Source organism: Gopherus flavomarginatus, chromosome 2 (genome assembly GCF_025201925.1).
Source record: "Gopherus flavomarginatus isolate rGopFla2 chromosome 2, rGopFla2.mat.asm, whole genome shotgun sequence".
Classification (NCBI taxonomy): domain Eukaryota; kingdom Metazoa; phylum Chordata; order Testudines; family Testudinidae; genus Gopherus; species Gopherus flavomarginatus.
In genome coordinates this window covers 16842602-16869350 of record NC_066618.1, presented here as the reverse complement: position 1 = coordinate 16869350, position 26749 = coordinate 16842602, and the positions used below count along the sequence as shown (strand labels likewise).

At 42.6% G+C, this 26749-nt stretch overlaps 1 protein-coding gene across 4 annotated transcripts in view; it reads left to right on the top strand.

Annotated features, from left to right (window-relative positions):
- The window catches only part of PRKAG2 (protein kinase AMP-activated non-catalytic subunit gamma 2), a 568070-nt gene that overhangs the window by 295286 nt on the left and 246035 nt on the right, over positions 1-26749 (top strand). For 2 of the 4 annotated variants that reach the window (XR_007772607.1, XM_050940417.1), the window contains exon 1: positions 25538-26029. The exons of 1 other annotated variant lie outside the window; for it this stretch is intronic. Coding sequence is in view for 2 of the 3 variants with exons in the window: in XM_050940417.1 (XP_050796374.1) it covers positions 25936-26029 (94 nt within the window). In the remaining variant the exon portion in view is untranslated. Of the gene's footprint in view, positions 1-25537; positions 26030-26749 lie in introns of those variants that run through there. One more of the 4 variants, XM_050940416.1, reaches the window with a different exon arrangement.

The window sequence follows — 26749 nt, the reverse complement described above, 5'->3', positions numbered from 1 at the left end:
TCTTTTTCAGAAAAAAGCATCGTTACTTCCAGTGGAGACCAAACAATAAAAATGTGGTTCTCACCCACAGAGTAAAATTTCGCTCTGTTATTATATAAATCTGAAGTAAAACTACGGTGGATTTACGTTGGTAGTATACGGCCATTGAATTCTGAACACATTGGTGTTAATTATACAGGTCAAAAGTTACAAACTTGGGTGCCTAATGCTAGGGCCCTAACCCATGCTGAAGCACCTAAATAAAGAGTCTGATTAGGGGCCTGATCTAAAGCCCACTGGAATCAATAGAAAAGCTTGCATTGACTTCAGTTGGGGTTTTTTTTAGGCCATTACAGAGATGCTGAGCATTACAGGAGAGTTTTGATTTAGATAACCAAATTTTAAAATGTTTTTAGTGCTTCAGAGTTAGTCTAGATGCTATGAAATTAGTGGCAACGAGATCAAACCCTTATTAATGAAGAGCCTAATTACCACACCCTCCTCTTTAAAAACCAAACTAATTAGTAATAGGGATCATTGCACTTCTGACTTTCACACAGGTTCTGGGGATTAGTATGAGGCAGTTTGCACAGATGTCTGAATTTCATTGAATCAGAAGTCCATCCTCCAGAAAAACGTGAATTATTAGCAAATTCTTGGATGGTAGTGAGCAAGGAAAGGCTGGGAATAAATATTTGAGGGTAACCTTTTCAGCCATGCAAACAAAGGTAGATAAATGATCAAAGCCTAGCTATGTGGCAATAGATGCTGTTTTTGTTCCAGTAGAAGAGAACATTTTATTTTTTTCCATGGCTTTTTTTTTTCACGTAAAAGAGAGGAAAGTATCTGAGATCCCTAGAATTGTTTTTTAAAAATAATTAATTTACTTAGCCATTTGTTTGATATCCCTCTCTGATGGGCCAAACTTTCTGCTTGCCTGGTTGCACTGATTTCAGGTTTAGGCCAGAAGAGAATTTGGCACATGGTGTCTGAAGATGAAGAATGCATAAAATCATTAGACTAGGAAAATGCAAAAGATTTAGTTCTGTGTTGGACTTTTCATGCAACAGTATCACAAAACATCTTTACTTTAATCTATGTGGCATTTACCAATACAATCAATGGGAAAAAATCCTGAAGTCATTGAGAGTTTTGCCTGAGTATGTATGGAAAACCACATAGTAGCCCTGCAAATGTCTAATATTGAAACATTGCTACGAAATCTGATTTGATGTTGCTTGGACCCTTGTCGAATGAGCCTGTAATGTCTGTAGGAGTATGGTTTAAGCTACTCCATAAGCCACAGTAATGCAGGAAGTTATCTACTTGGAAATAGTCTGCACAGAGACTGGCTGACCTTTCATCTGAACCATGTAAGAGACAAAAAGTCGGTATGATGGACGAAATGGTTTAGTCCTTTCCAGATAGAATGTCAAGCACCACCTCACATCTAATGTATGAACATGCTGTTCATCTGCATTTGAGTGTGGCTGAGGAAAGAATACAGGTAAGTAAAAAACATGGTTAAGGTGAAACTGTGAAATTGCTTTGGACAAAAGCTTCGCATGTGGGACAGGTCAGAGTGGCACCACCTTTATATAGCCATGGGAGGAGCTACCGGGGCCAAAGGGTATCCCTGATGGGTACTGCTATGTCTAGTTCTCCAGCTTTGGTGCATGGGGCTCGCACACACCTGAGTGAAATACATGTCTGCGACCGCTTGAGGAACTATTGTACTCTGGATTTACCCTGCTGTAGCTGAAATCAAAATCTGGTCCATTTCCCCCTTCACTGCTGCTACCTACCCTAGCAAGTGCAGGATTTCTTCCTCCAGTGTAAATTTCAGTCTTGTGCTTTGTCTAGTCTATCTTTGTGGTTCAAAGGACGGAGCTTCCACTACTGCCCTTGGGAAACTATTCCAGATTCTGATACGTTTCACACTCAGGCCTGGTCCACACTACACAGTTAAATCAATTTAAACAGCGTTAAATCGATTTAACTCTGTACCCGTCCACACTACAAGGCACTTTAAATCGATTTTAAGGGCTCTTAAAATCGATTTCTGTACTCCTCCCCAACGAGAGGAGTAACCCTAAAATCGATATTACTATATCGATTTAGGGTTAGTGTGGACGGAAATCGAAGTTATTGGTCTCATTCCTTTAATGTAGCTACCCAGAGTGCACCGCTCCGGAAATCGATGGTAGCCTAGGACCATGGACGCACACCACCGAATTAATGTGCCCTAGTGTGGACGCATAAAATCGATTTTATAATATCGGTTTTATAAAACCGGTTTTAGTAATTTCGATTTTATGCTGTAGTGTAGACGTAGCCTCAGGGGTTTTTCCTACTTTGCCTGAGCTTGCTGTTTCTAATTTACATCCCATCACTCTTGTACCACCCAAAGGAATTCCTGTTCCCAGTGCAAAGGGCAGTGTTTTAGGAGAGAGATTTGTTATGGGGTTGCTGGGAAGCTCAGGGAAAGTGCACACTGTTTTGATGGTATTTATAATTAACAGGACAAATCACTGAAATTAAAATCACATGCAGAGTAAATGGGAGCAAACATGCTGGTAATGAAGTCTGATCAGAAATGAATGAGACTGTTTGTGTCACTAATAAACTAATACCATTTTTTAACATGTGTTTCAATGGAAAATCTATAGCGAGAGTCTTCCATACACCTCAAAAAGAGCGAGCAATAAATGAGGGAAGAGATGTTCTTCTCAATGTTGGAGGCAAAACAAACAAACTGGCTTATGCACCCAGGCAGCATTTCATTTCCAAGAGGCTGATTTTGGGTGTGTGTTACAAGTGTGGGATGTGCTATAAGGAGCTAGTGCCAGTTACCAAGGGATTACACTGGCTTGAACTGGAGTAACCACTGGCAGAAGATCCCTGAGACTGAACATCTGCTGGTGGGTTCGGTGGAGGTTGTGACAGTGGAAAGTGGCCACAGTCTCTTTTGTGCTGATTCGATGGGCATAGGAGGTCCATGCAGAGGCCTAAAAGGTGGGAAGTTTATAGCCAAGGAATGTACAGTTTGAGAACACTGCATTCAGCAGCTTTACTGGAAGCTCTAGTTGTAAACTAAAGAAGTAGGAAGCCAAATGGATGGAGCAGTGGAAACACATCTATATGTAGGTTTCATGCATCTGGCCCAGAGTTTACAACAGACTTTACTGGAGCTGATAACCAGAGCATGGTAGCCTTATAATAAAAAACCTTTCCAAAGCAGCAGTTCCAGGCATCAGCGCCCAAGCTCCAGCCTGAGCCTGAATGTTTACACAGCTGTTTTAGTGCCTAGCATAAGCCCTGTGAAATTGAGTCTCTGGACACAGGCTCGGAGACTCTCTGCCACTTGTTTTAAAACACAGTGTAGACCTACTGTCAAACATGTGGCTAAGGGAAAGGACAAACAAACTAGGGAAATACAACCTACATGGAGCTAGTATAAGGGTGCATAACTGGTTGGAAAATCATTCCCAGGGAGTACTTATCAGTGGTTCACAATCCAGCTGGAAGGGCATATCAAGTGGGGTCCCACAGGGATCAGTTCTGGATCCGGTTCTGTTGAGCACCTTCATCAGTGATTTAGATAATGGCATAGAGAGAACACTTACAAAGTTTGCAGACAATATCAAGCTGGGAGGGGTTTCAAGAACTTTGGAAGATAGGATTATAATTCAAAATGATCTGGTCAAACTGGAGAAATGATCTGATATAAATAGGATGAAATTCAATAAGGACAAATGTGAAGTACTCCACTTAGGAAAGAACAATCAGCTGCACACATATAGAATTGGAAATGACTGCCTAGGAAGGAGTACTGCAGAAAGGGATCTGGGGATCATAGTGGATCACTAAGTATGAATCAACAGTGCAACAACTGTTGCAAAAAAAGCAAACATAATTCTGGGATGTATTAGCAGGAGTATTGTAAGCAAGACACGAGAAGTAATTCTTCTGCACTACTCCGTGTTGTTTAGGCCTCAACTGGAATATCGTGTCCAGTTCTGAACACTACATTTCAGGAAAGATGTGGTCAAATTAGAGAAAATCAAGAGAAGAGCAACAAAAATGATTGAAGGTCTAATAAACATGACCTGTGAGGGAAGATTGAAAAAACCTGTTTGTTGAGTCTGGAGAAGAGAAGACTGAGGAGGGACATAACAGTTTTTAAGTACAGAAGAGGTTGTTACAAGGAGAATAGGATAAGAAGCAATGGGCTTAAATTGCAGTAAGGATGGTTTAAGTTTGACATGAGGAAAAACTTCCTGTAAGGGTAGTTAAGGACTGCAATAAATTGCCCAGGGAGGTTATGGAAATTCCATCACTGGAGATTTTGAAGAGCAGGTTAGACAGACAGCTGTCAGGGAGGGTCTAGAACAGTGTTTCTCAAACAGGGGTTCCCGTTTGCGTAGGTGTCATAAACAGATAGTTACAGGTTAATGCCTCTTTTCCCCGTAAAGGGTTAAGAAGTTCACCTAGCCTAGCTGACACCTGACCAGAGGAACCAATGGGGGAACAAGATGTTTCAAAAGGAAGGAGGGAAGTTTCCTTTGTTTAGCCAGTTTCAGCCGAGTGAGAAAGATCAAGGAACCAGCCTCTTATCAGAGTAGTAAGTTTTAGAAGGGATAAATAGGTTTATGTTTATTTTCTTTGTAACTTGTCTTGGTGCCATTAAGGGACTTATCAAATTGGGTATTCTTGTGTGTATTAAGATTTTTGCCCAGGGGAACATCCTGTGTTTTCTATCTATTGTCTGTGAGGTCAGCTGTATGCTGTCTCCCAGAGGTTTTTTTCTTTTACCTTTTCTTTTCTTTAATTAAAAGCCTTCTTTTTAAGAACCTGATTGATTTTTCCTTGTTTTAAGATCCAAGGGGATTGGATCTGGACTCCCCAGGAATTGGTGGGGGGAAAGGAGGGGGAATGGTTAAATTGTCCTTGTTTTAAGATCCAAGAAATTTGGATCAGTGTCCACCAGGGCATTGGTGGAGGAGTCTTTCAAGGCTACCCAGGGAGGGGAAGGTTTTGAGGGGGAAAGGGAGTGATTCAGGTACTCAGAAATTCTGGATGGTGGCAGCGAAACCAGATCTAAGCTGGTAATTAAGTTTAGAAGTGTCCATGCAGGTCCCCACATCTGTACCCTAAAGTTCAGACTGGGGGTGAGACCTATGACAGTAGGGAAAGCCCCTGGCGGGCTGTGCTGGTTTGTTTACCTGCCCTGTCCGCAGGTCCGGCCGATTGTGGCTCCCACTGACTGCTGTTCACCGCTGCAGGCCAATGGGGGCTGCTGGAAGCAGTGGCCATTAAGTCCCTTGGCCCACGCTCCCATTGGCCTGCAGCAGCGAACTGCGGCCAGTGGGAGCCGTGATCGGCCGGACCTGCGGAAAGGGGAGGTAAACAAACCGGCCCGGCCTGCCAGGGGCTTTCCGTACACAAGCGGCGACCCCAGTTTGAGAAACACTGGTCTAGAATAAGATAATACTTAGTCCTGCCTGGAATGCAGGGGACTGGACTAGAAGACCTCGTGAGGTCCCTTCCAGTCCTACAGTTCTATGATTCTATAATTTACTAGGGCTGGCAGGAAAGGGAAAGGTTGTATACCCCCTAGGGTACAGAGGCTATTAGCAGATCCTTCACACAGCTTTGCCTCTGTGTACCATCTTTGTTGCCTTTGGAACAACTGAACTTAAAAGAATGCTGTTTCATTCCACTACCACCCAGGGACTCTCGCCAGCAGCAGAGGGGTTAACCATAAAGTTAGAAAAGGAAGAGGCCTGTTGGATGATCTAGATCATTATATCCCAACGCACATGTACTACTGTTTTGTCTGCTCTGATTTTAAAATTAAAAATGAACAAACATACAATATTTGTGATGCATGATTTCTGTGAAACTTTCTCATCTTCTCTCTGGCATTTTCTGTATTAGGGTTTTTTCCTTAAAATTTCCCACCATTGCTATCAGTGGTTCAGCTTTACTGAAGTGGCAGCAAGAATGCGAATGCTAATGTAGCGAGGCTATGTCTGCGTGTGTCTCACCAAAAAATTGGAGGTTGGGGCAATTGTAGGATGTGATATGTAGGATGTATATTGTAGGTATTAGGATATGTGAAAAGATGCCTGCTTGTCTGGCAGGGTAGAGTTCAATCAGGTAAACAACTTGGTCAGCAGTCCAGTCAGGTAAACAACTGAGTTAGCAAACTAATCTTAGTGTTAGTCAGGAAAGTGTTTATACAACATATAATAAATAACTTTGTAACAATGTATTTAAGGTGAATGTGATGTGCGCTTGCATTTAACACTATGCTGTGCTTTTTTTCCTTGGACTGATAACTCACTGAAGTGGCAAATAAAGAACATACACTGCTTCAGCTCGAGTCTGTCGAGTCTGGGGAGTAGGGGAAAGAACTGGTCTACAGTTAGGTACAAAAATCAGGACTTACCTCTCCAGTTTCTAAATTAAGAAGAAGAAGAAGATTACTGTTGGTAGCTTCTGTTTTGAATATGCTGCTATGGTGGAACTCACCAGGCGGCACCATTACCCCTAGGTTTACAAGTTTGTTTTCTTAGCTCATGAACACAGTTCTGTCTTTGAAGAAATGCTGTATTTTCTTTAGTTTTGAGATGTGTTGTTTCTGTTTGGGGGAGCTAGCAGCGGGAGAGTTTGTTCTGTCTTCTCTCCAGCAAGAGTCATTTCTTGGGGCAGAGTTGGTCTCTGAGAATCAGGCATTGGTGTTTGGGCTCAAACAGGGGATTTGCCTGTGTGCTGTTAGGTCCCCTGTGTACAAGGACTGGGCTATGTAGTATAAATGAAAAAAAGTTACAGTAAGAAAATATCCAGACTTTGCACCATTCTCCTCACCACTGGGAAACCATTTATAAGGCCCTGAAATGTTCTGCTTGACAGAAGCATGGCAGCATATTATATATGCTTCATGTTGGGAGACTGTTGGAAATATTGCTTGTACTGGATTTTATCATTTTCTTTCATCGAGCTGTAGTTAATATAAATGCTTATGCTGTATTCTACATACCCAAATGGGTTCAGTTCCATTTTGCCATTGACTTCAGTGAGGTCAGGATTTCACCCATTCTCATTAAAAATTACAGTAGTTACTTATGATGCCCACTTTCCCAAAAACTCGTGGACACCTAACAAAATGTAACAACATGAACAATACATATATACTCTTAAAAGCCACAATAAGCAATATTAAATCTTGCTGTAGACTGCTTCACAGATGGTAGAGGGAAGGCTGAATGAATTAGTTTACTTTTTGCTGTTTAAAATAAAATAGTGTCATTGGGACAAACTAGAGAGGGGCTAAGTCTTTTTAACAATCGTGAATATAAACAGATTCTCAAAACCTTTCCAAGTACTGTTGTATCAGTCCTTACACATCTCAAAAATATTAGCTTTAGTAAGAGAGGGATAAAAGAAATAATCTAGCTAACGTTCCTCTCCAGGCTAAGTCTTAATTTTTATTTATAAAGACCAAAGCCTAAAATAGGCTAAATTAAAGATAACATATTAGAGGGCTCTTAAAATAAAAACCTAAGGAGTTATTGATGTTACATGCAGACACACAAGCAAATCCCAGAACTGAATGAACATCAACATTTTTTGTTAAACTGCTGCCTTCAGTTTTTGCCACTTCTTAGATACCATATAAAAAAAATGCCGAATGTCATCAAAATCCTGAGAATTTACTTTCTCATCCTTCCAGCCCATGCAGAGCTTGGCCATAAATAACAGCTCTGAATCTACTTCTGTGTCCAGAAAGTCAAATGTCAGAGTGAGAAATTTCCCTCTGATGAGCTTATGACTGGGAAAGTGTGTGGATCTTTGATTCACCAAATACACACTACTTTCTTTTCCCCATACCAAGTTAAGGAGATGTTCCTTATCCTTCCCTGTTGCAAATCCTGTACTGGCCACTTCCAGATGTAGCGGGAATTGGAAAGGCTTTCATGCCATGAAAAGAAAAGATACATTTTTTCTATTATTACTTGTATTATGTAAATACTCTTGAGTCCCCAAGCAGGACTGGAGCACTGTTGTGCTGGGCACTGTAAATAATTCAGAAACAGTCCTTGTTCTGACAAACTCACAGTCTAACTGAAAAAAGACATAACAGGTAGATGTGGGATACAGTGGAAGTGGAGAAGAGAATGGGAAAACTAGGGCAATTCATTATTAATTATTTGTATTACAGTAGTGCCAAGAGGCCACAACCAGAATCAGGGCCCGCTGTTGTAGGTGCTGTACATACAAGTGTAAGAGACAATCCCTACCCTCAAAGAGCTTGTATTCTAAATAGACAAGACTGGCAAATCTCCCTTGGAAGCAGTAGAGCTCTTCACCTTGTTTGATAAATGACACAAGCATTGCTCCGTTTTAGCCTTAAAGGAAACTCACTGGGGACCATACAAAGTGCTTTCCTTGACAAGTTCTTGTTTGCTTTGTGGACAGTTGTTACAAATACGTAACCAGCTTCCAGAACAGAAAGTTGTGAAGTTACAAGCGGAATTAACCTCCTTCCTTGCAACTTCTCCACATTTGGGAATCTGAATCTCTCCCTTGGGTCCCAGGGAGTTAAAAATGTCTCAGAGGAACCTGCCTCCTTTCTAGCTTTAGGTCAAAGCTTTGGAGTCACCTTGCAATTATCCAGAAAAAGATATCTCAAAGTCCTGAGTCAGTTAACAAGGGAGTGAGGTCTCAGATAAGCTTACAAGGAAAGCTGCATCTCGGTATACAAATCTCTCACCTGAAAACACAGAGTCCAATCCACTGTGCCAGCAAAGAGCAAATTTAACAGTGTACTGGTAGAGGTGTAAATTGTAAGCCCATGAGGGTAAGAACAATGCCATTGTTATATTTGGAAAGTGACTAGCACATTGAGGCACTTGCCAGAAACAAGCATAATATTAATCAATGGGACACGTGGCTCCTCCAATAACTAAGTGGCTTGTGTGCAACAAGGTTCAAACGAAGCTAAATTAAAGCAAAGCCCAGTAAAACTCCTTACTAAATGCAGGATGTTTAGCTCTCTGCCTGTTATCAGGGCTGGTGAGAGGAGATACAGATGGGATAGCTTAGTGGTAGTGAGGATTTCTCACTGGTAATACTCTCCCCGCTGCCCTCGCCCATCCCCGTGGGTGTCTCTTTATGTGCCACATGGCAGCCATAATGTAATGGGATATTGGCTCAATGACAAAACTGTTGCTGGGAGGGAATGTGCTGGTGGTGCAAGTAAAGGCACTGGATCTGTTCTTGGCTGTACCACAGATTTTGCAACCTTGAGCAGAACACTTAACCTCCACAAGCCTCAGTTTCCCTATCTGTAAAAAGGGACAAGGAGGCTTTCCTACATCACTGGGATGGTGTGAGGATTCATTCTTTAATTTCTGCACAGTGCTTTAATATACTTCTATGGCAGGTACTATGGAAGTGCAGGGCATTAGTAGATTTGTTGTTTAACAAAGCGTTAATTTTTTAGCAGGTGACTATAAATAGGGGGCCCGCAGGGAGGGTGCCAGGAGGAATTGCAGAGGGCGGAACACTGACTGCCTAATGCTGTAACTCAAAATAAAGATAAGCTGAACTTTCCTTATCTGTGCTGCACTCGGCTACAGTAGCTCGTGTTACATCTTTTAATACACTGAGGGGATGAAAACAATCAATTTGATTTAGATGCATATTAGGTGGCTAAAATGTCCAGTCCATAAGACTCTCCAATGCTACTGCAGCCAGTAGGGCTGTCATGTGTCTGGCCAGTAGGGCTGTTGCCATCTGAATTGCTCCTGCAGTAATCCACTCTGAGCAATTTACTGAGGATGAGAGGATAGACTCTCGAGTGACTTTCCCATTTGCACTCTCAGCAGATAGGCTGGTAATGGGTATCGACATAGGAGGAATATAAACAGAAGAGAAACTGGGAGGCCTCTGAATGACCTTAAAAATCTACAGAGAACTAACAAGACCTGTATGTTTCTTTTTGGATTTTTAATCCCCTTACTGGTTAATAGGGGGAGAGAAGGGACTAGAAATAAAGTGTATGACCTGTTCATGGGAAGTCTCCCATAGAGCACTTTCACAGAGCTGTTCATTTGAGGCTCTCAAAGAGAGTAAGTGTGTTGCCCATGGTCTCACAGTGCGAACACTAGCCGAGCTGAGAATACAACCCAAGTTTCCTGATTCCTTGTTCAGTGCCCTGGTCATTGGAGCAGCACTGCTTCCCTTACCTTCCCTCTCCCCTATAGTATTTTATTAAGGCTGGAAACAGCCTGCATGAGTTACAGAAGTACATGGCTAGAAGCAATAACCTCTATTCATGGCTTTTAAGATAGAGGTTTTTTGATAGATATTTCTGTTCTAGTCACATGCTTGTGATTAATATGACTGTCAGAGACTTGCCAACTCTTTCTTGCTGGCTGCCAAGGTGATGACATTGATTTTTCCTTCCTAATGCACATTGTGTAATAATAGCAAAAAAAAAAAATCTTTAAAGCTGATAAGGTTTCTTAAAGCACCATGTAAAAGCCTGATTTTGACAGTCCCAGTTGCAACAGAAATAATGACCAGTTTGGGTTGTTCTTTACATCCAATTCTATGGCATGATTAATAGTGGCTTTGAAAGGATGCAGTACCCAGCTGAAGGGCTAAGTAGGTAGTATGTTTTCTTGAGTGAATGAGAATGTCATTTACCAGGCCTTGCATTGTTACATGTGTGAAGTGCCCAGCAATAGAGGTAGCACACATCTGTTTTTTGTTCCTAACACTTCATGTCTTATATTAGAGGAAGAAGGCTACTTCAAAAAAAGTAAAGTGCTTTCTGCTCATTATAAGCGGTTCTTTAAAAGGAATCTGCGAGCATTCCACAGTTGTTCTAGAAGGAAAGTTATTGCACTTCATGACTTGGTCATTTTAAAATGAGCTTTTCAGAGTAAAAATAAATAGACCACAAAGTAATGCAGAGGGTGAAAAATCTTACCAAGTGCCAGTTTGCCACCAAAAGAGGTACACTTACTTGTGGTAAAAGCAGAGGTAACAAGCACATGTATTGTGGCTTGCTGGGAGTTGACAAGCTGCACAAGTATGTGTTGTGACTGTTACAGGGATGGATATTTTCACACATCACTCTCCCTTCAATCCACTGCAGTGGGTGAAAAGACACAACAACTAGCTATAGTGTGATCCATATTGTTTATTATCACTATTGTATTTATATTTTGGTGCCAAAAATGCACTGAGCAAAAACCCTAAATTTCACTTTACTTGCAAATATTTGAGTTATTGGATCATTTTATTAAAAAAGGAACTAGAATCTGTACATATGAAACAAAGAGTCCTTTTCTTTATTATTTTTGAATCCCCTCATTACTTTGCCCATTGTTATTTTCTCTGTTTTGACTGTAAGCGTCTCTGCTCAGGGACCTTGTCTTTCTGTATCTCTGTAAAGCACCATGTGCATCCAGCAGGAAGATGAGTTTACAAAGCTGATATTCAGAGCACTGCAATACTCTCACTTCACCTGCAGAACTGTTGATACTATTTCATTTCATGGCTGCCTGGTGACCCATGTGAAGTGAGTTTTGTGGCTCTCACTCCCATTCCCAGGGGACAGGTGTCCAAAACCCAGAAGACACTCTTGAAGTTGCACTAACGATATGCCTACACTGCAAGTGAAGGTGTGATTGTAGCACAGGTAAGCATTTAATCTTTAATCTACTTAGCATGGATAACAGTGTAGACAGGCTTCAGCACAGACCAGTAACCCTTGCAGGTTCCCTGACTCCCTGGCAAGCTTGTACCTGGTGAGCTATCCTGTGCTGAAGCCCGTGCAACCACGTCTACTCTACTGTTATTACCCAGGCTAGCTAGACTAAAGATTGAATGCTTACCTGTGCTACCTTCACTTGCCATGTAGAAACACCCATAATGGCATACTAGTTGCCAGCTTCAGTAGAGGCTCCAAAGACTGAGGCCCCGATTCAGCAATGCACTTAAGTCTGTGCTTAGCTTTAACCAGATGAGTGGTCCATTTGAAATAAATGGGATTACTCATGGGACTACTCACGTGCTTAGAGTTAAGCACATGCTTAAGTCCATTGTTGAATCAAGGCCTGGATGGGCCATGGAGACTGACCTGTTCTTTCAGCCCTAGATGTGGTCCCTCAGGTCAGAGCTGAAGCACAATGGTGCGAGAGTGTTAGGGGGCCTGCACTGGCATAACTAATGCTGAACCTTTTCTTTGACAGAGGTTCAGGCTCCGAGAACCATGATATTTTATTAAGTAAAAAACTTCCAAACAAGTAATGTTTAGAGAGGGAGAGAAATTGTTTCTGTGAAATCCTGCTTTGTTGTCTTTAGCATCCAACCATGCTTTTCAGACACAGAGCAGGGTATGGTAGGTAGGCTGGGCATTCTCTGCCTTTAACATTAGTCACAGACTTTCACTGGTACGGACAGGTTTCAGAGTCTTATTTCTCCTGCCAATCTGCTCTGTGTACATTCTGCCAGAACGGCTTGGACTGACCCTACTTGACCTGCCCCAGGAATATGATCTGCAGTGATAGAGAGTGGAAAATCTAAATGATCCATTCTCAGCACTTTCATAATCCATTTAGAAAGAATAATTCAACATTCTCCCGTATTTCATGTCTTCAGTGACCCCAACAAAGCCAGTGTTGTTGTTTTTTAACATGAGGTTTTTCTCAGGGTTGTGACAGGGTACTGTGAGTAGCACCCTGGTCACTGATGTTTGCTGCAGCATGAAGAAGGCTGCAGGCTCAGTTATGAGCAATTAAATACTTTCTGTTGGGGGATTCTGAGTGCCTGGATGGTAGTCACCAGGCTAATGATGTAATTGGGAGCATATAAGTGGTAGGAACCGAGAGCAACTGTGCGCAGGAGGGAAGCGTAGAGAGTGAGCTTGGGCTAGGGAGTGAAGTTGCAGGGAAGCCCCTTCTTGCTGTAAGCCAGCAACACTGTGTTACTGTGTACAGAAATAATAAATACATAGTTGGTGAAGGTGTGTGTTATGACTATGAGACCATGTGAACTGACCACGCGATGAAATACACCAGGTAATGACAGTGGCCATAAATATGGTTCCTCTACGCTTCATAATCCACAGTGTTTTCAAGCACTTGGTGTAATGAATGAACAGCAAAAGAATTTTCCATATCTTGCAGTTTTTTCTCTGCCTTAAACTACACACTGTCATCTCACATTTTTTCTTTGATTCACACCCTCAAGTCTTCCTAGTGTATGGAGCAAAGCTCACAGAGGGTAGGCTGGCAGTTTGCAAATTGGATGCGATGTCCCCTTGTAGAGTTCCCTACCTATCGCTGGAGTACTTATGGCAATATTGTAGAGAAATAGCAAAGACAGGAGCTTGGATGATGATATCACATAAGAGATCTTGCATCTTAACTCACTTAAAGATTTGCTGCCCCCTCTAACTACCTGCTGCCCCAGTCTTTGCCGCTGTTTACTCTTTTCATTGTGCCGGAAGGTTGGTCTTTATAGGTACCATTAGTCAGTGAGCTCCAGGGTCTGTCTTTTTTCCCAGTGTGTTAACCTCCTTTAAAAATTCTAGTAGGAGCACGTTTTTACTTTTCTGTTGCTAAGAAAATTACTTTGTCTCCTCTGTACCCACAAATCTCAGTAAGATGGAGAGAAAAGCTAGGAAGATTTTTATATAAGTTTTTCAGGCCTGATGTATAAAATAATGAATGCTTCCTCCTCCATACATCCATCTGTTCAGGCTCCTTTCAGGCTGGGTCTTAGTACTTGGCTAGCTAATTCTAGTAAGCTCTTTGGAACCACTATATGTGAGGCAGACACATCATGCATAGAATTATTCAGAGCAATGTGAACACCGAGTCAGATTTTTGTGAGTATTTTCTACCCAGAGAACAGAGTTTATAGCCAGAGTTTGCTAGTAAGTTTTTTGTTTTTTAATTATTCTTGATATAAACTTATGCAAGGTCCTCAACTTCATTTCCTTGCTGATAGCGAAATTTTTCCAGAATCATTAGATCAGAGAAGTGATCAAGAGTAGGTCATGTTTTTTGTTTGGTTCTCCTTTTTGAGCTTTTGTGGTATATTAAAAAGCAAATGGGGTTCTGTTTGATTTCATGATGGTGTGAACATATGCACCAAGATGAAGATGTCTTCAAACACAAGGGTGATTACCAGTAGGTTGGATTTGATCACCAGTCTATTTCTGTGGTCAGAGAGTTGCTGCCAGTCCATTATGGTACCACTCCCAAGAGCAATATCACTTGAAATGACAGTGTACCATTGGAAGGTACTGATTAGATGACACTTCAGTGCCTTCCAGAGTTTCTTTGGCATTACACCTGTGTTGTGTATATCACACACTGTGATGAAATCCATTGTGTTGTTTTTATCCATCAAGCCTTGTGTAGTCTGTGGTTATGTAAGAGACCGTTTCTTATATATCACTATATCTGCACACATTTATTTAAGTAATTATATAGGTTAGCATACATTGATACTGATTCTTCATTTTTACATTTTTGTATTATGTTAGAAAATGGTGAATGATATTCTTATTTACTGGATAATGATCAATTTTTTACTTGTGTTTTGTGTCAAGCTCCATTTGGATGGAAATTGTAATTCAATCAAAATGCTCAAAAAACATCATTTAAAAGAGCTTTTATTAGTTAAGTAAAACAACTTTAAATGTGCTGGATACGTAAGGAAAATAAGTAAGTTTATCAAAACATGTTTTGCATTTAGATTTATTAAATGAAGTCTTTTCTGTAGGTAGTGAATTGAACTGATTGTTTTCTGGTTACCATGTTCTTTGGTATTTTAGAACTAGTATATCTCACACTTAGTTTTTATTCATAGATTGTGTGACTGGGTGTACCGTGCCCTTTGAAGCCCCTGCTGGAAGCCTCAAGGTCCTACCACACCCCATCCTAGGAAGGGAGGTGGGTCCTCCAGGCCTGCCTAGAAAGGCTGCAGTGAGCAGCCAATCAGAGCGCAGTGGAATCAGTTTAAAAGAGCTGCAGGGCCTGAGCAAGTCAGTTCTGGACTGGGACCAGAGGAGCAAGGAAGGGTGCTTCCTGCTGGTCACTGGAGCTCCAGGAAGAACCAGAAGATGGGTTCTGGTGACATTGTCACTCAGTGAGAAAGAAGAGGAGTTGAGAACATCAGCCCTGAGGTAAGGGCTATGTGGGAAGCAGCCCAGCGAATACAGCAGCAACTATTAATGGAAGAAGCACATGGCTGCTGTTTATAGGGTTGCTGGGTTGGGATCCAGAGCAGTAGGTGAGCCTGGGTCCCCCCACCAACCACTGAGGAAGTAGCCTATGTCCCGAGAAGGGGATAAGGTTCGTTTAGAAGCCCAAGCAAAGGACTGGGATTTAAAGGGCTCAGGGACGGGGCTGAAGACCCTGATAAGGGCAGACAGACTGTTGAGTGAACTCCTGGTCACAACCCCCTGGAAGGGGACTGAAGTTAAATAGTGATCTGGCTGGAGAGATGGAACACCAGAGAACCACCGAGGACAAAGAGTCTCCAAGGAGAAAGGTCAGGGGCCAGTGCTCCACAACAGTGAAGGAACAGACTTAAAACTAGCCCAGAAGGGAACGAGGACTGAGCCCAGAGACAGGACTGCAGATGCCAACAAGGACACAGTGATAGTCCTTGTAGGATTTTTTTCTTACTCTGGAAGGGGTTTGTCAATTTTAGACTGTGTGTGACGTAGCTGGAGGGCTGAGTCACTGAAGACACACCTGATGAGGGCTACAGCCAACAGGAGGCACCAGGAGCAGAGATTAAGAGTTCGGGATTGCAACAACATGACAGGAGGTACTCACCAGCGGTGAGTGCACCTCATCACAGATTGGAAGAGAGAAACAAGTTTTCCTGCTTTTTCAGCTCCCAGTTGGTTTCTTAATTTTGAATGAGCTAATCACTGAACTGAACAAGCTGAATAAACTTAAGTGAAGAAAATATTCTTTCTGCGTCTGCAGAAGAGGCTATTGCTATCAAAAGCTGGTTTAACACTTTAACTCTGGTTCCAGGTGCTTAGCCAGTGAATTCCACTAGTTCAGTAGTCTGACTTTCTTTAAAACCTCAGCAGCAAATAATTACTACTTGAGTATCACTTTTTTGTTTAATTTAAATGATTTTTAAAGATTGTAGTAAGTTTAGGCCTCAAAAATAGGTTGTCATGATTAAGGCTGCGAGTCTGTCATGGAAGTCATAGATTTTGTGACTTTCTGTGACCTCCGTGACTTCTGCAGTGGCTGGTGCTGGCTCCGGGGCTGCCCGAGCTGGGCAGCAGCAGTTTGGGTGTGTGGGAGGGGGATCAGGGCTAGGGGCGGGGATTGGGCTGGTAGTGAGGGGAGCTTACCTAGGGGTAGGGGGCTCCCTGGCTCCCACTGGCATGGTCTTGCAGCTTCTAGGCAGAGGGATCAGGGGGCTTCATGCGCTGCCCACACCCGCAGCTCCCATTGGCTGTGGTTCCCGGCCAATGGGGGCTGCGCAGCTGGTGCTTGTGGTGGGAGCAGCGCGTGGAGACCCCTGGCCCCTCTGCCACCTAGGAACTGCAAGGACACCCGGAGCTGGGTAGGGAGCCCCTGCCAACCCTTGCCCCACACCAGCTGGGATCCCGGGCTGTGTGCTGCTGCCTGCCCACCTAGCTGCCAGCACCAGCAGGGGTCCCAGGCCGCACGCCACTTCCCGTCCCCCCCAGCACCAGCAGAAACCTGGGCCATCTCCCCCAGCACCTGTGTCACTCCCAGACCATCCCCCCTAGAGCACCCATGACCTCCTGCCCAGTTTTTAGTAAGGGGTATATAGTAAAGGTCATGGACAGGTCATAGGGCATGAATTTTTGTCATGACGTCAGATTTAATTTTAAATAGGTTTATTTTTAAAAAGAAAAATATTTAATTTAAATAAAAAAATCAGATTTAAATCAAGAAAATCTGATTTTAAAAAACATGAATCATTGACTTGTATCCACTCTGTTCCTAAAGTTTTATATCTTCAGAGCATGGTTCTTCTTTTCTTTTCTTCACTGGGCTATCACTGGAGTTTTTTCTTTCTGGTGGGCATGGACGGCTAACAGAAGGGGGCAACTGTTGCTGTCCATTGTGGCATACTATCTTGTGTGTGTGTATTTATATACCCCAGTGCCATAGTGCCGGTTCATGATAAAATACTAAGGGGATATCGTGAACTTAAAAATCACACTTGTCTGATTTTTTTTTTTTTTTTTTTTTACTTATTGCTCCAGTGGACACAAGATCATTTTCACTCAAAAGATTAGAGAATAGTAATTCTGAAAAACATCTTTTCCAGTTTGCTTACTGTGTGCATTTCATAGCCCTTTGCATAGTCAGTTGCTCTGCTTCTCCTGTATAGTCAGTTTTTCCTGTTTATGTAGGTCTTTCATATAGAAATAGGGGAGAAAAAATCCTTTGAAAACAGGGCAAGTGATTCTAAAACTACAATAATTAGTAGGGGGGCAGGTGTATAATCTGAAATTACTTTTAACGTCTGTTTTTTATGACTAGATTTTGTGATAATTTTTTCAACTCCATGGTTAAAACTACACTGAATTTGTGTTAAGCTATGTTGCTGCTACCACCACCTTGTGGCTTATCAACTTGGGCTGCAAAGCTAAGCACTCTGAGCCTGGTTAGTCGTTTAATGGGAAATAGCTAGGTATTAGAGTAGCATGTTTGTAATATAGTGGTGTTGGTAATTCAGTATGTGTTCATCTTCTCTCCAAGTCAATAAAGAACCAGTACCATAGTCTTCTGTTAAGGACAATGCATGTTAGGTGATTTCATCTTTGTGTTACAGTAAAACCAAGATACTGACTTTTTTTTGAAGATTAAAGTTCCCATGGCACTTACTACAGGGATAGAAGATCACTCCCAGTGTCCTGTCCAATTTCATTTCAGTTAGGTTATTCCCTATAGTATTCTGGTAGTATCTGTTGGATAAGGTATTCCCTGCCCTGAACTGTGGGATAGTGATGCTAAGTCTCCTCCACTTCAGTGTGCCCATTGTCACACCAGGAATTGTGAGGCTATGGGCATGAATCACACCTTTCCACTATGAGCCATCTCTTAAGTTTCATTTTTTTTCTCCGTTCAGTGTTGTCCGAAAGCCTTTGCAGCCATTCGAACGGAGGGGAATGCTTTGTTCTGCTCTGCAATGCCGAATGAGTCTGATTTATGGAATTGTGCAATGGCCAGATAAGTCTGGCTGTTCCAAGTCAAGGTGGGGGAAGCAATGAGAAGAAAGGGAAGAGAGAAAGAAAGTTTCTCTATGATAATTTTTCTGTGTCTATTAATTTGTGTAAAACCTTCTTCTGGATACGTTCCTCATTAGCTAAAAACTCCTAACTATCTTTTTTGATTTTGTGTTTGTCAGAATAGACTTGATGTGTGATTATCAGCTCAAATGCAGCCTGATTGATCAGTATGTAATAACAGCTCTGCTTAGATATTAATAACATTCTTTTTGTGGGTAAAAAGCATGTATGATTGCTGCAGAAATATGCTGCATAGTTTACTAATCAGATGCTAACAAATGATGATTTGTTATGGACGCAAATCCTGCAGTCCTTACTCGTTGTCCTTAATGTGTAAAGCAGGAATGCACTATTTTTGTTACTAGAAATCACCATTACACCAGCACTCACTATTCCCATGAAAGTTATTGATATTCCTTGTGCTCCATCTTAAATCCCTGGGAAGGGTGGGTTTAAGAAACATCCCAGAGGTGTCAGGATTTAATGTAGCAATAATTTACAGAGTGATCTGGGGAGGTTAGAACACATTTTGGGTATTTAAAAAAATTATTACATCTTAATTTAGGTTTCTTGTTTTTCAAAACCAGTTTTTGTGAAGCCAGTGCCTGACACCGCAGACTGAAGTCCTCTGCGTACCCACAGCAAAAACAAAAGCAGTGCCAGTGCCCCATCACTGTGCTTCAGACCTCCCCTAGAGGGGCCAGCATACAGGCAAAAGTGGATAATGGGAAAACATTTCACCCCAGCAAACCTTGAGTGCGTGAAACTGAGTCAGTAGCTTTGCTGCTACCTCTAACCGAAAGGGAAAAGTGCATCAACTTGATGTTTCAGGTAAAATGATCAGCTGTGAAATAGTTAACAACCTTGTTATTTAAAATATTTACATCAGGGCTTGTCTATACTTACTGGGGGATTGATGCGCGGCGTTAGGTGCATTGGCGGTCGATTTAGTGGGTCTAGTGAAGACCCGCTAAATCGACTGCAGATCGCTCTCCTGTCAACTCCTGTACTCCAACTGAATGAGAAGTGCAAGGGGAATCGACAGGAGATCGTCTCCCATCGACATAGCATAGTGTGGACCCTGTGGTAAGTAGATCTAAGTATGTCGATTCAGCTATGTTATTTACATAGCTGAAGTTGCGTAACTTAGATCGCTCTCCCCCTGTAGTGTAGACAAGGCTTCAGAGTCCAGAGTTAACCCTGCACTGAGATGAATAGGGAAGTTTGTGGATATCAGAGCTGTTGTTTCATGCTCTCTCTGTAGAGACTCAAAGTCAGTGAGTTAATATCATTTTACTGGACCAGCTTCTGTTGGTGAGAGAGAAGCTTTCGAGCTTACACAGAGCTCCTCTTCAGTCAGACATCCCTGCATTGATTACATTCAATCCTCATTATTAAATTTGTCTTGCAACCATAAGGGCTGGAGACTCAGTAAAATAAAGCTTAGCACCTGGCAGGGCCAGTGCAACCATTTAGGCGACCTAGGCGGTCGCCTGGGGTGCTTGGATTTGAGGGGTGACATTTTCTTCGGCAGTGACCGCGGTGGCCGTATCTTCGACCACCCTGGTTGCCCAGCATTTAGGCGGAGGGAGCTGGGGCAGGGGAGCGCGGGAAGGGCTGCCTGCAGCAAGTAAGGGGAAGGGGCGGCACGCAGGGGAACTCCCCACCCCAGCTCACCCCTGCCCTTCCTCCTCCATGAGCACGCCGTGGCTGCTTCACTTCTCCCGCCTCCCAGGGGGGAGGGGCGTCAGGGTGGGGGCTCGGGAACAGGGGAGGGCACAAGGTGGAAAATTCGCCTAGGGCACGAAACATCTTTGCACCAGCCCTGGCACCTGGATTACAAATATGCAGCATATTTGGGAAAAATAGATAATTACATTATTCTTCATGTCTGCATAATTATATGTAGGGCTCTGTTTATGGGAGAGGGACACAAAGGGTATGTGAAGGGAAGCAGAAGCACATCATATGAGTGACATGCAACAAAAGGAGAGAGGAAGACAGAATGTGTGCAAAGCCTTGAAGGTGGGAAGGAGTTTGAATTTGATGCCAGGGAAGAGACTCTGAGAGTGTGGGGCTGACAAGGTCAGATTGGCAGGAGAGAGAGACAAGTTTACTTAGTGACATCATTTTGGATAGACTGGAATGGGGAGCAAAGTGGGAGTCGGGCATGCCAGAGAACAGGAGTTGCAATAGTCTAAGCAGGAGAGTACCAAGGCCTGGGTGAGAGGGTTGGCAGCAGTGAAGGAGAGAAATGATTGATATGGGAGAGGTAGAGGAAGAAATGAAAGATTTAGCAGCAGCCTAAAGGGGTATAAGTGGTGAAGGATGGAGAGGTGCCAGGGGACATATTGCAGTTGTGAGTCTGAGGCACAAGGAGGTTGGTGGGATATAGAAGAGGGTGTGTGTGGGGAGAATTTGGGCAGTGAGGGGAAAGATGAGGAGTTCTATTTTAGCCATGTAGTGTTTGAGTTGACAACACAGTCATCCAGGAAGAGGTGTCAGAGAGACAGCTGCAGATCTGAGAGTGAGCCCAGGCAGAGAGATTGGGCGGGGCAGAGGTAAATTGAAGAGTTGTCAGCATAGTGATGGTCATTAAAACCATGAGAATGGAGGAAGTCAAATCAGGGTAAGGTACAGAGGCAGAACAGGGAAGGGACCAGGATGGAGACATAAGGAATCTTCAGAAGGGGGTGGGCAGGAAGAACTAACAGAGTGAAATTGATTATATGAAATGAAACTGGTTCATAGATCTCACTGGGTGGATCTAATTTGTTTGCCCAGTGCTCTTGTAGTCAGGTGTCCAACATTACAGGGAAGAATTTCACACACACTCTTGCTCCTCTCACCAGAAAACCCACAGCCTTGTGATTAATTTAATTCTTGAAAAATATCTTTTTATCTTTGACCTGAGTCTGCACATCAGCAACCTCAATTTCCTTTGAGATCAGCTGGAGGTCTGGGTGCTCCACAAGGCTCAGGATCAGCAGCATTAGGTTTTTAAAAAATTTGATCGCTATCCCTGGAGACAGAACATGGTATAGCTTACATCTGGGGACCTAAAAACTACTTGACAAAGTATTTACATTGCTGTTTAGAGGAGATTTTAGTTTCAAGCTGCCAGAACTTTGGCTGTCCTAATACAGCTCCAGTAAGCCTGGCTTTTTATTATTTTTTTCAGATGTTTCCACAGAACTTGTTAACACAGATGTGAAATCAGATGTGCAGGTGCAGTATCAGTTGTTAGAATGTCAGCTCCAGGAGCCAAAGCGATTGCACTCCAAGCACTTACTGTTTTCTAACAAATTGCCATGAAAGTCTGTTGTTACACAGCATTGTCTGATTTTCTAGTAGCAGTATGTAAAACCTTCAGAGCCTGGCTGCCATTCTTGACAACGGGAAATGAGTCCCTTTGGTGCAGTGGCCTGCTTGAAAAGGTCATCAGTGTGTATTTATTCTTGGCTCCTGCCAAACAGGGGTATGAGAATATTGTTTCTGCACTGAAGGGATACCAATTTCTATCTCATTAAAAAGGGATTTAAATTTTTTTCTTTCTAATGACATTAAGTCATTGTCAGTGGTCACAGTAGTGCAGAAGAAAGAGAAAATGCTGCTGTGGGGAGAGTAGAGTGGATATGTAGTTAACAGTGATTTTGTAGTGAGGCTCATTTATTTTCACCTGGGGGAAGGGAATTTCAGATGTTTATTTACTGGCTGTTTTCTTAGCTTTCTCTCTCTTCTTCTCTTGCCCTCTATTCCTTGTAAAGTTACTGGGCCAAATTCTATTCCCAGAAACTCGCACACATCTCCGATTGACTTGTCTTTTTTAAACATGAATGTGTACAACTTGAACATTGTTTAAAGGTCTTACAGGATAAAGATGGGACGTTCAATAAGGACAAATGCAAAGTACTTCACTTAGGAAGGAACAATCGTACATAATGGGAAATGACTGCCTAGCAAGGAGTACCGCAGAAGGGGATCTGGGCGTCATGGGGGATCATAAGTGAAATGAAAGTCAACAGTGTAACACTGTTGGGGGGGGGGGGGAAGCAAACATCATTTTGGGATGTATTAGCAGGAATGTTTTAAGCAAGACACAAGAAGCCATTTTTCTGCTCTATTCTGCGTTGATTAGGCCTCAGCTGGAATATTGTGTCCAGTTCTGGGTGTGTCATTTCAGGAAAGATGTGGACAAACTGAAGACAGCAATGATAATAATTAATAATAAAAATTATTAAAGATCTAGAACACATGACCTATGAGGGAAGATTGAAAAAATTGGATCTGTTTAGTTTGGAGAAGAGAAGATTAAGGGAGGATATGATACCAGTTTTCAAGTACATAAAAGGTTGTTACAAGGAGGAGAGAGAAAAATTGTTCTTCTTAACCTTTGAGGATAGGATGAGAAGCAATGGGCTTAAATTGCAGTAAGGGCAGTTTAGGTTTGACATTAGGAAATACCTCCTAACTGTCAGGGTGGATAAGCACTGGAATAAATTGCCTAGGAAAGTTGTGGAATCTCAGTCATTGGAGATTTTTAAGAGCAGGTTAGACAAACAGCTGTCAGGGATGGTCTCTAGATAATACATAGTCCTGCCTTGAGTGCAGGGGATTGGACTAGAAGACCTCTTGAGGTCCCTGCCAGTCCTACAATTCTATGAAAGGTGGGCCTCAGGGAAAGATTTGGAGGAGAGGGCAGTGGCCATACAGAATAATTCAGGGAGGGTATTCCATGCATAAAGAGCAGCATTGCTGGAAAATACTGAGATCATTGTGAGAGAGACTGACAAGGCTGGCATAACTGGCAGAGCAGAAGGGGCGAGGGAAGGTGTTTTGACTAAGAGATGGGAGGACAAGTAGAGAGGGGTAGAGTTGTGAACAACTTTGAGTACAATATTTAAATTCAGTATTCGGCTATAGGGCAGTCTTAGTTTGAAGTTAATGAAGCTTTTTGTTAATAATTTCTTTGGTTTTTTAAAGAAGTGTGGGAGGGAGAACCAAGGGTGCCTGCCATGTGTTCTCTTTTTCCAAGTTTCCTTTACAATGCATGGGGGGGAGGTGCTCCAATTCTTTTGCGTCACCAGGACCTAGAAGTCTCACCTGGATCTCTGTAGCGTAATTAATTCTGACTTCCCTGTGCTCTGGGACACCTTGAGTGTTGACGATCCAGTGTGCACCATGCCTCTGAAATCTTGGAGTGTGTAAGAATTGACTCTGAAGTTTCTGAAACATGGCATGCCCTGCGATGTCAGAAGCCACAGAGCGAGGAGGAATTTGGTGGGACTCAGCAGAAGGATTGTTAGGTCCCCATTGCTTTCTTGGGCTGGAGATGTGTGTTGCACTCTGTTTCTGTGGATGCTAAGAGTCAGATAGATGCTGAGAGTCAGTCAGCACTTAAATGGATTGTGACCTTGCTGTGACAATAGCAATTCCCCCATAATGACTTGTCAGGAGAGACTCTCTGGCAGTACCAATGGCCATTTCTCCTCTCCTCTCCTCTCCTCTCCCTTATGGAGGAGAATGAGATGTGGCAACTTCTCATTATTCATGTAGCATCTAATTTTTTGAAAGTGCTCAGCACTCACAAATTCCAGTGAAATCTATGGGAGCTGTGGGTATTCAGCTCCTTTGAACATCACGAAGTGGGTATTTACCTACGAAAGCTTATGCTCCAATACATTTGTTAGTCTGTAAGGTGCCACAGGACTCTGTTTTATAGATCCAGTCTTACCTGGCTACTCCCTGATACTTTGAACATCATGGAATTTGTTTTTTAACCAAGAATTCACTGTAAGCCTGAAGACTCATAGACTCATAGGTCAGAAGGGACCAATCTGATCATCTAGTCTGACCTCCTGCACAAGGCAGGCCACAGAACCCCACCCATCCAATTTTATACAACCCCTATCCCAGGACCGAGTTATTGAAATCCTCAAAAATGGTTTGAAGACCTCAAGCTGCAGAGACACCACCAGCAAGCGACCCGTGCCCCACGCTGCAGGGGAAGGCGAAAAACCTCCAGGGCACCCGCCAATCCGCCCTGGAGGAAAATTCCTTCCCGACCCCAAATATGGCGATCAGCTAAACCCTGAGCATGTGGGCAAGAGTCACCAGCCAGCACCCAAGAAGGAGTTCTCCGCAGCAACTCAGTACCCATCGCATGCAACATCTCCCCGCAGACCATTGAGCAGACCTGTCTGGTGGTAATTCAAAAAAGACAATGGGAAGGGGAGGGATAGCTCAGTGGTTTGAGCATTGGCCTGCTAACCCTAGGGTTGTGAGTTCAATCCTTGAGGGCGCCATTTAGGGATCTGGGGCAAAAATCTGTCTGAGGATTGGTCCTGCTTTGAGCAGAGGGTTGGACTAGATGATCTCCTGAGGTCCCTTCCAACCCTGATATTCTCTGATTGGCATTCAAAGCAGATTGAAACATTGGACCAGACCCCAGATTTACTCCAATTGAGGACCTAGCCCAGAATGTTCAGCCCATTCCTAAAATAATTGTCTAAATCTGGAATCCCAGATCCTAATCAAATAAATGTGTGTGGTAATTACTCTGGATAAGAGCCCTTACAGGTTTGAGATTTCTGCTTTGCATTGTTTTATAATTTTTGTTTTAAAAGTTTTGCAAGGTAGATTTCAATTAAAGTAATCTGTGTTGGAAACAGTTATCATAAGTCCCCTTTGCTTTGCAGAGAGCAGGGCACTGGCTGAATGTGGGCAGTCTATCAGAACCATTTCCTTGTGTGCAGTACAAGGATATTTGGAGAGAGTGCAAGTTGCTACAGAAATGTCTACCACGCAGCTCTGTCTCTAGTTTCCAAAAGATGACCACCTTCCTTTTAAGGAACTGGCAAGGCCTCATTCCCCATTAATCCATTAGCTATTCGTCCTCAAGGAGCCTGTCACTTCTTAGCTCATCAATAGGCAGCCGTATGATTCTGTCCCTGCAAAGACTTAGGACACATGAATCAAAATAGTTGTGTGATGTCATGTCATAATGTGAATGTGCTCTGACCAATTGGTGCCAAGAATTGTCTGTACAGGGGTGGTTTCCTTTTACAGTCTTTTTAAAGAGACATCATGCAGAACTGCACATGACAATTCCCTTCAAGAGGACTTGTGCTTCCTTTGCATATTTAGTATTTTTTAAAAGGGGGAGCTTGTCAGCTAGTTACTGACCTCTTCTGCATAAGCTGACCCACTGGTGAAATTCTGTTTCAGCCTCTGAAGCTTTCTGACTGCGTAAGGATAAGAACTGCTGCTGCAAGCTGTACGGGCTTTTGAAATTCTCCTGGTATCCACAGATATTTTCAGAATAGTTACTGTACAGTAAGAATTAAGATCGGAACTGCTTTGGGCAAAGTTCAGCTACTCCTTCTGGATCTTTTTGTCATTAAGACGTGGTCTGAAGTCTTTCAGAAATTCAGAAGCTGAAGCTTTCATAGCCGCACATTGTTTCAGCTGACTTTTTGGAATATCTTACTTTTTGCCCCTGCATTTCCATTTTAACTGACTTATTTTCCTGCCCCCCTCCACCTTTTGATCAGATCTGCTCTTTCTTCTTCTCCGATACCTGGTATGATTGACGGCTGCTATTGCTTTGGTGCCTGCTGCAGCTCATGAAGCGTTTTGGCAGTCTTAGAGGAAGCAAGAAACAAAAGGACCAGGGCAGAAGCTCTGAGAGGCGCAAATCTGAACCTCATGGCCTTTTAGGTAGGGAACTTCTGTTACCCCTCAATACGAGGATTAATTCTTTTTTTGGAGCAGGCTTTGTGTCTGTATACAAAAAAAAGAGCAACCTTCTGTTGTGGGTAGATATTAATGGGGATGTTTATACAGTATTTTGTACTTGATGGGAAACCCTAAGTGAATGCCTTTAGTATACATCTAAAAATCTATAAGGAACTAATCTTCCAAAATGATTTTTTTTCAAAGTTCCTTTACAGTATTGAGATTAAACTCTGTGAAATATATCCTGGCAGGCCTGCTGACTGTAAATTTCAAACTAGGTTTCTCTTACTTTAAAGAGAATTAAATGAAGTGCTAAGTTAGTAAATATTTAAATAATATAACTGGTAGTTAAAAAGGGAAATATAAAAATTTTCAAACTAAATGCTACCTCCCATAGGCAACTGCTGTTTTAAACCATGTCTTTCAAGTGTCCCCCCGCAATTTCCAGTACACTTATATTTCACCTTTAGTTAAATAGCCTCCATTAGGTCACTTAAAACAGGTTAATCATGGAACAAGTGCTGAGTTTGGTTTGGGTATGGCACTGGGAAGCAAATTTCAGGTAAGGCTGAGTTGGCCAGGAAGCATGGGGTATTCTGACGTCGGATGAAGCATCACGTGTGTTTCCTGAGAACAGAATAGCGCCTCTGCTGATTTCTGTCTGATGAACAGCAGAAAGCTATGATTGAGTAATGGGAATGA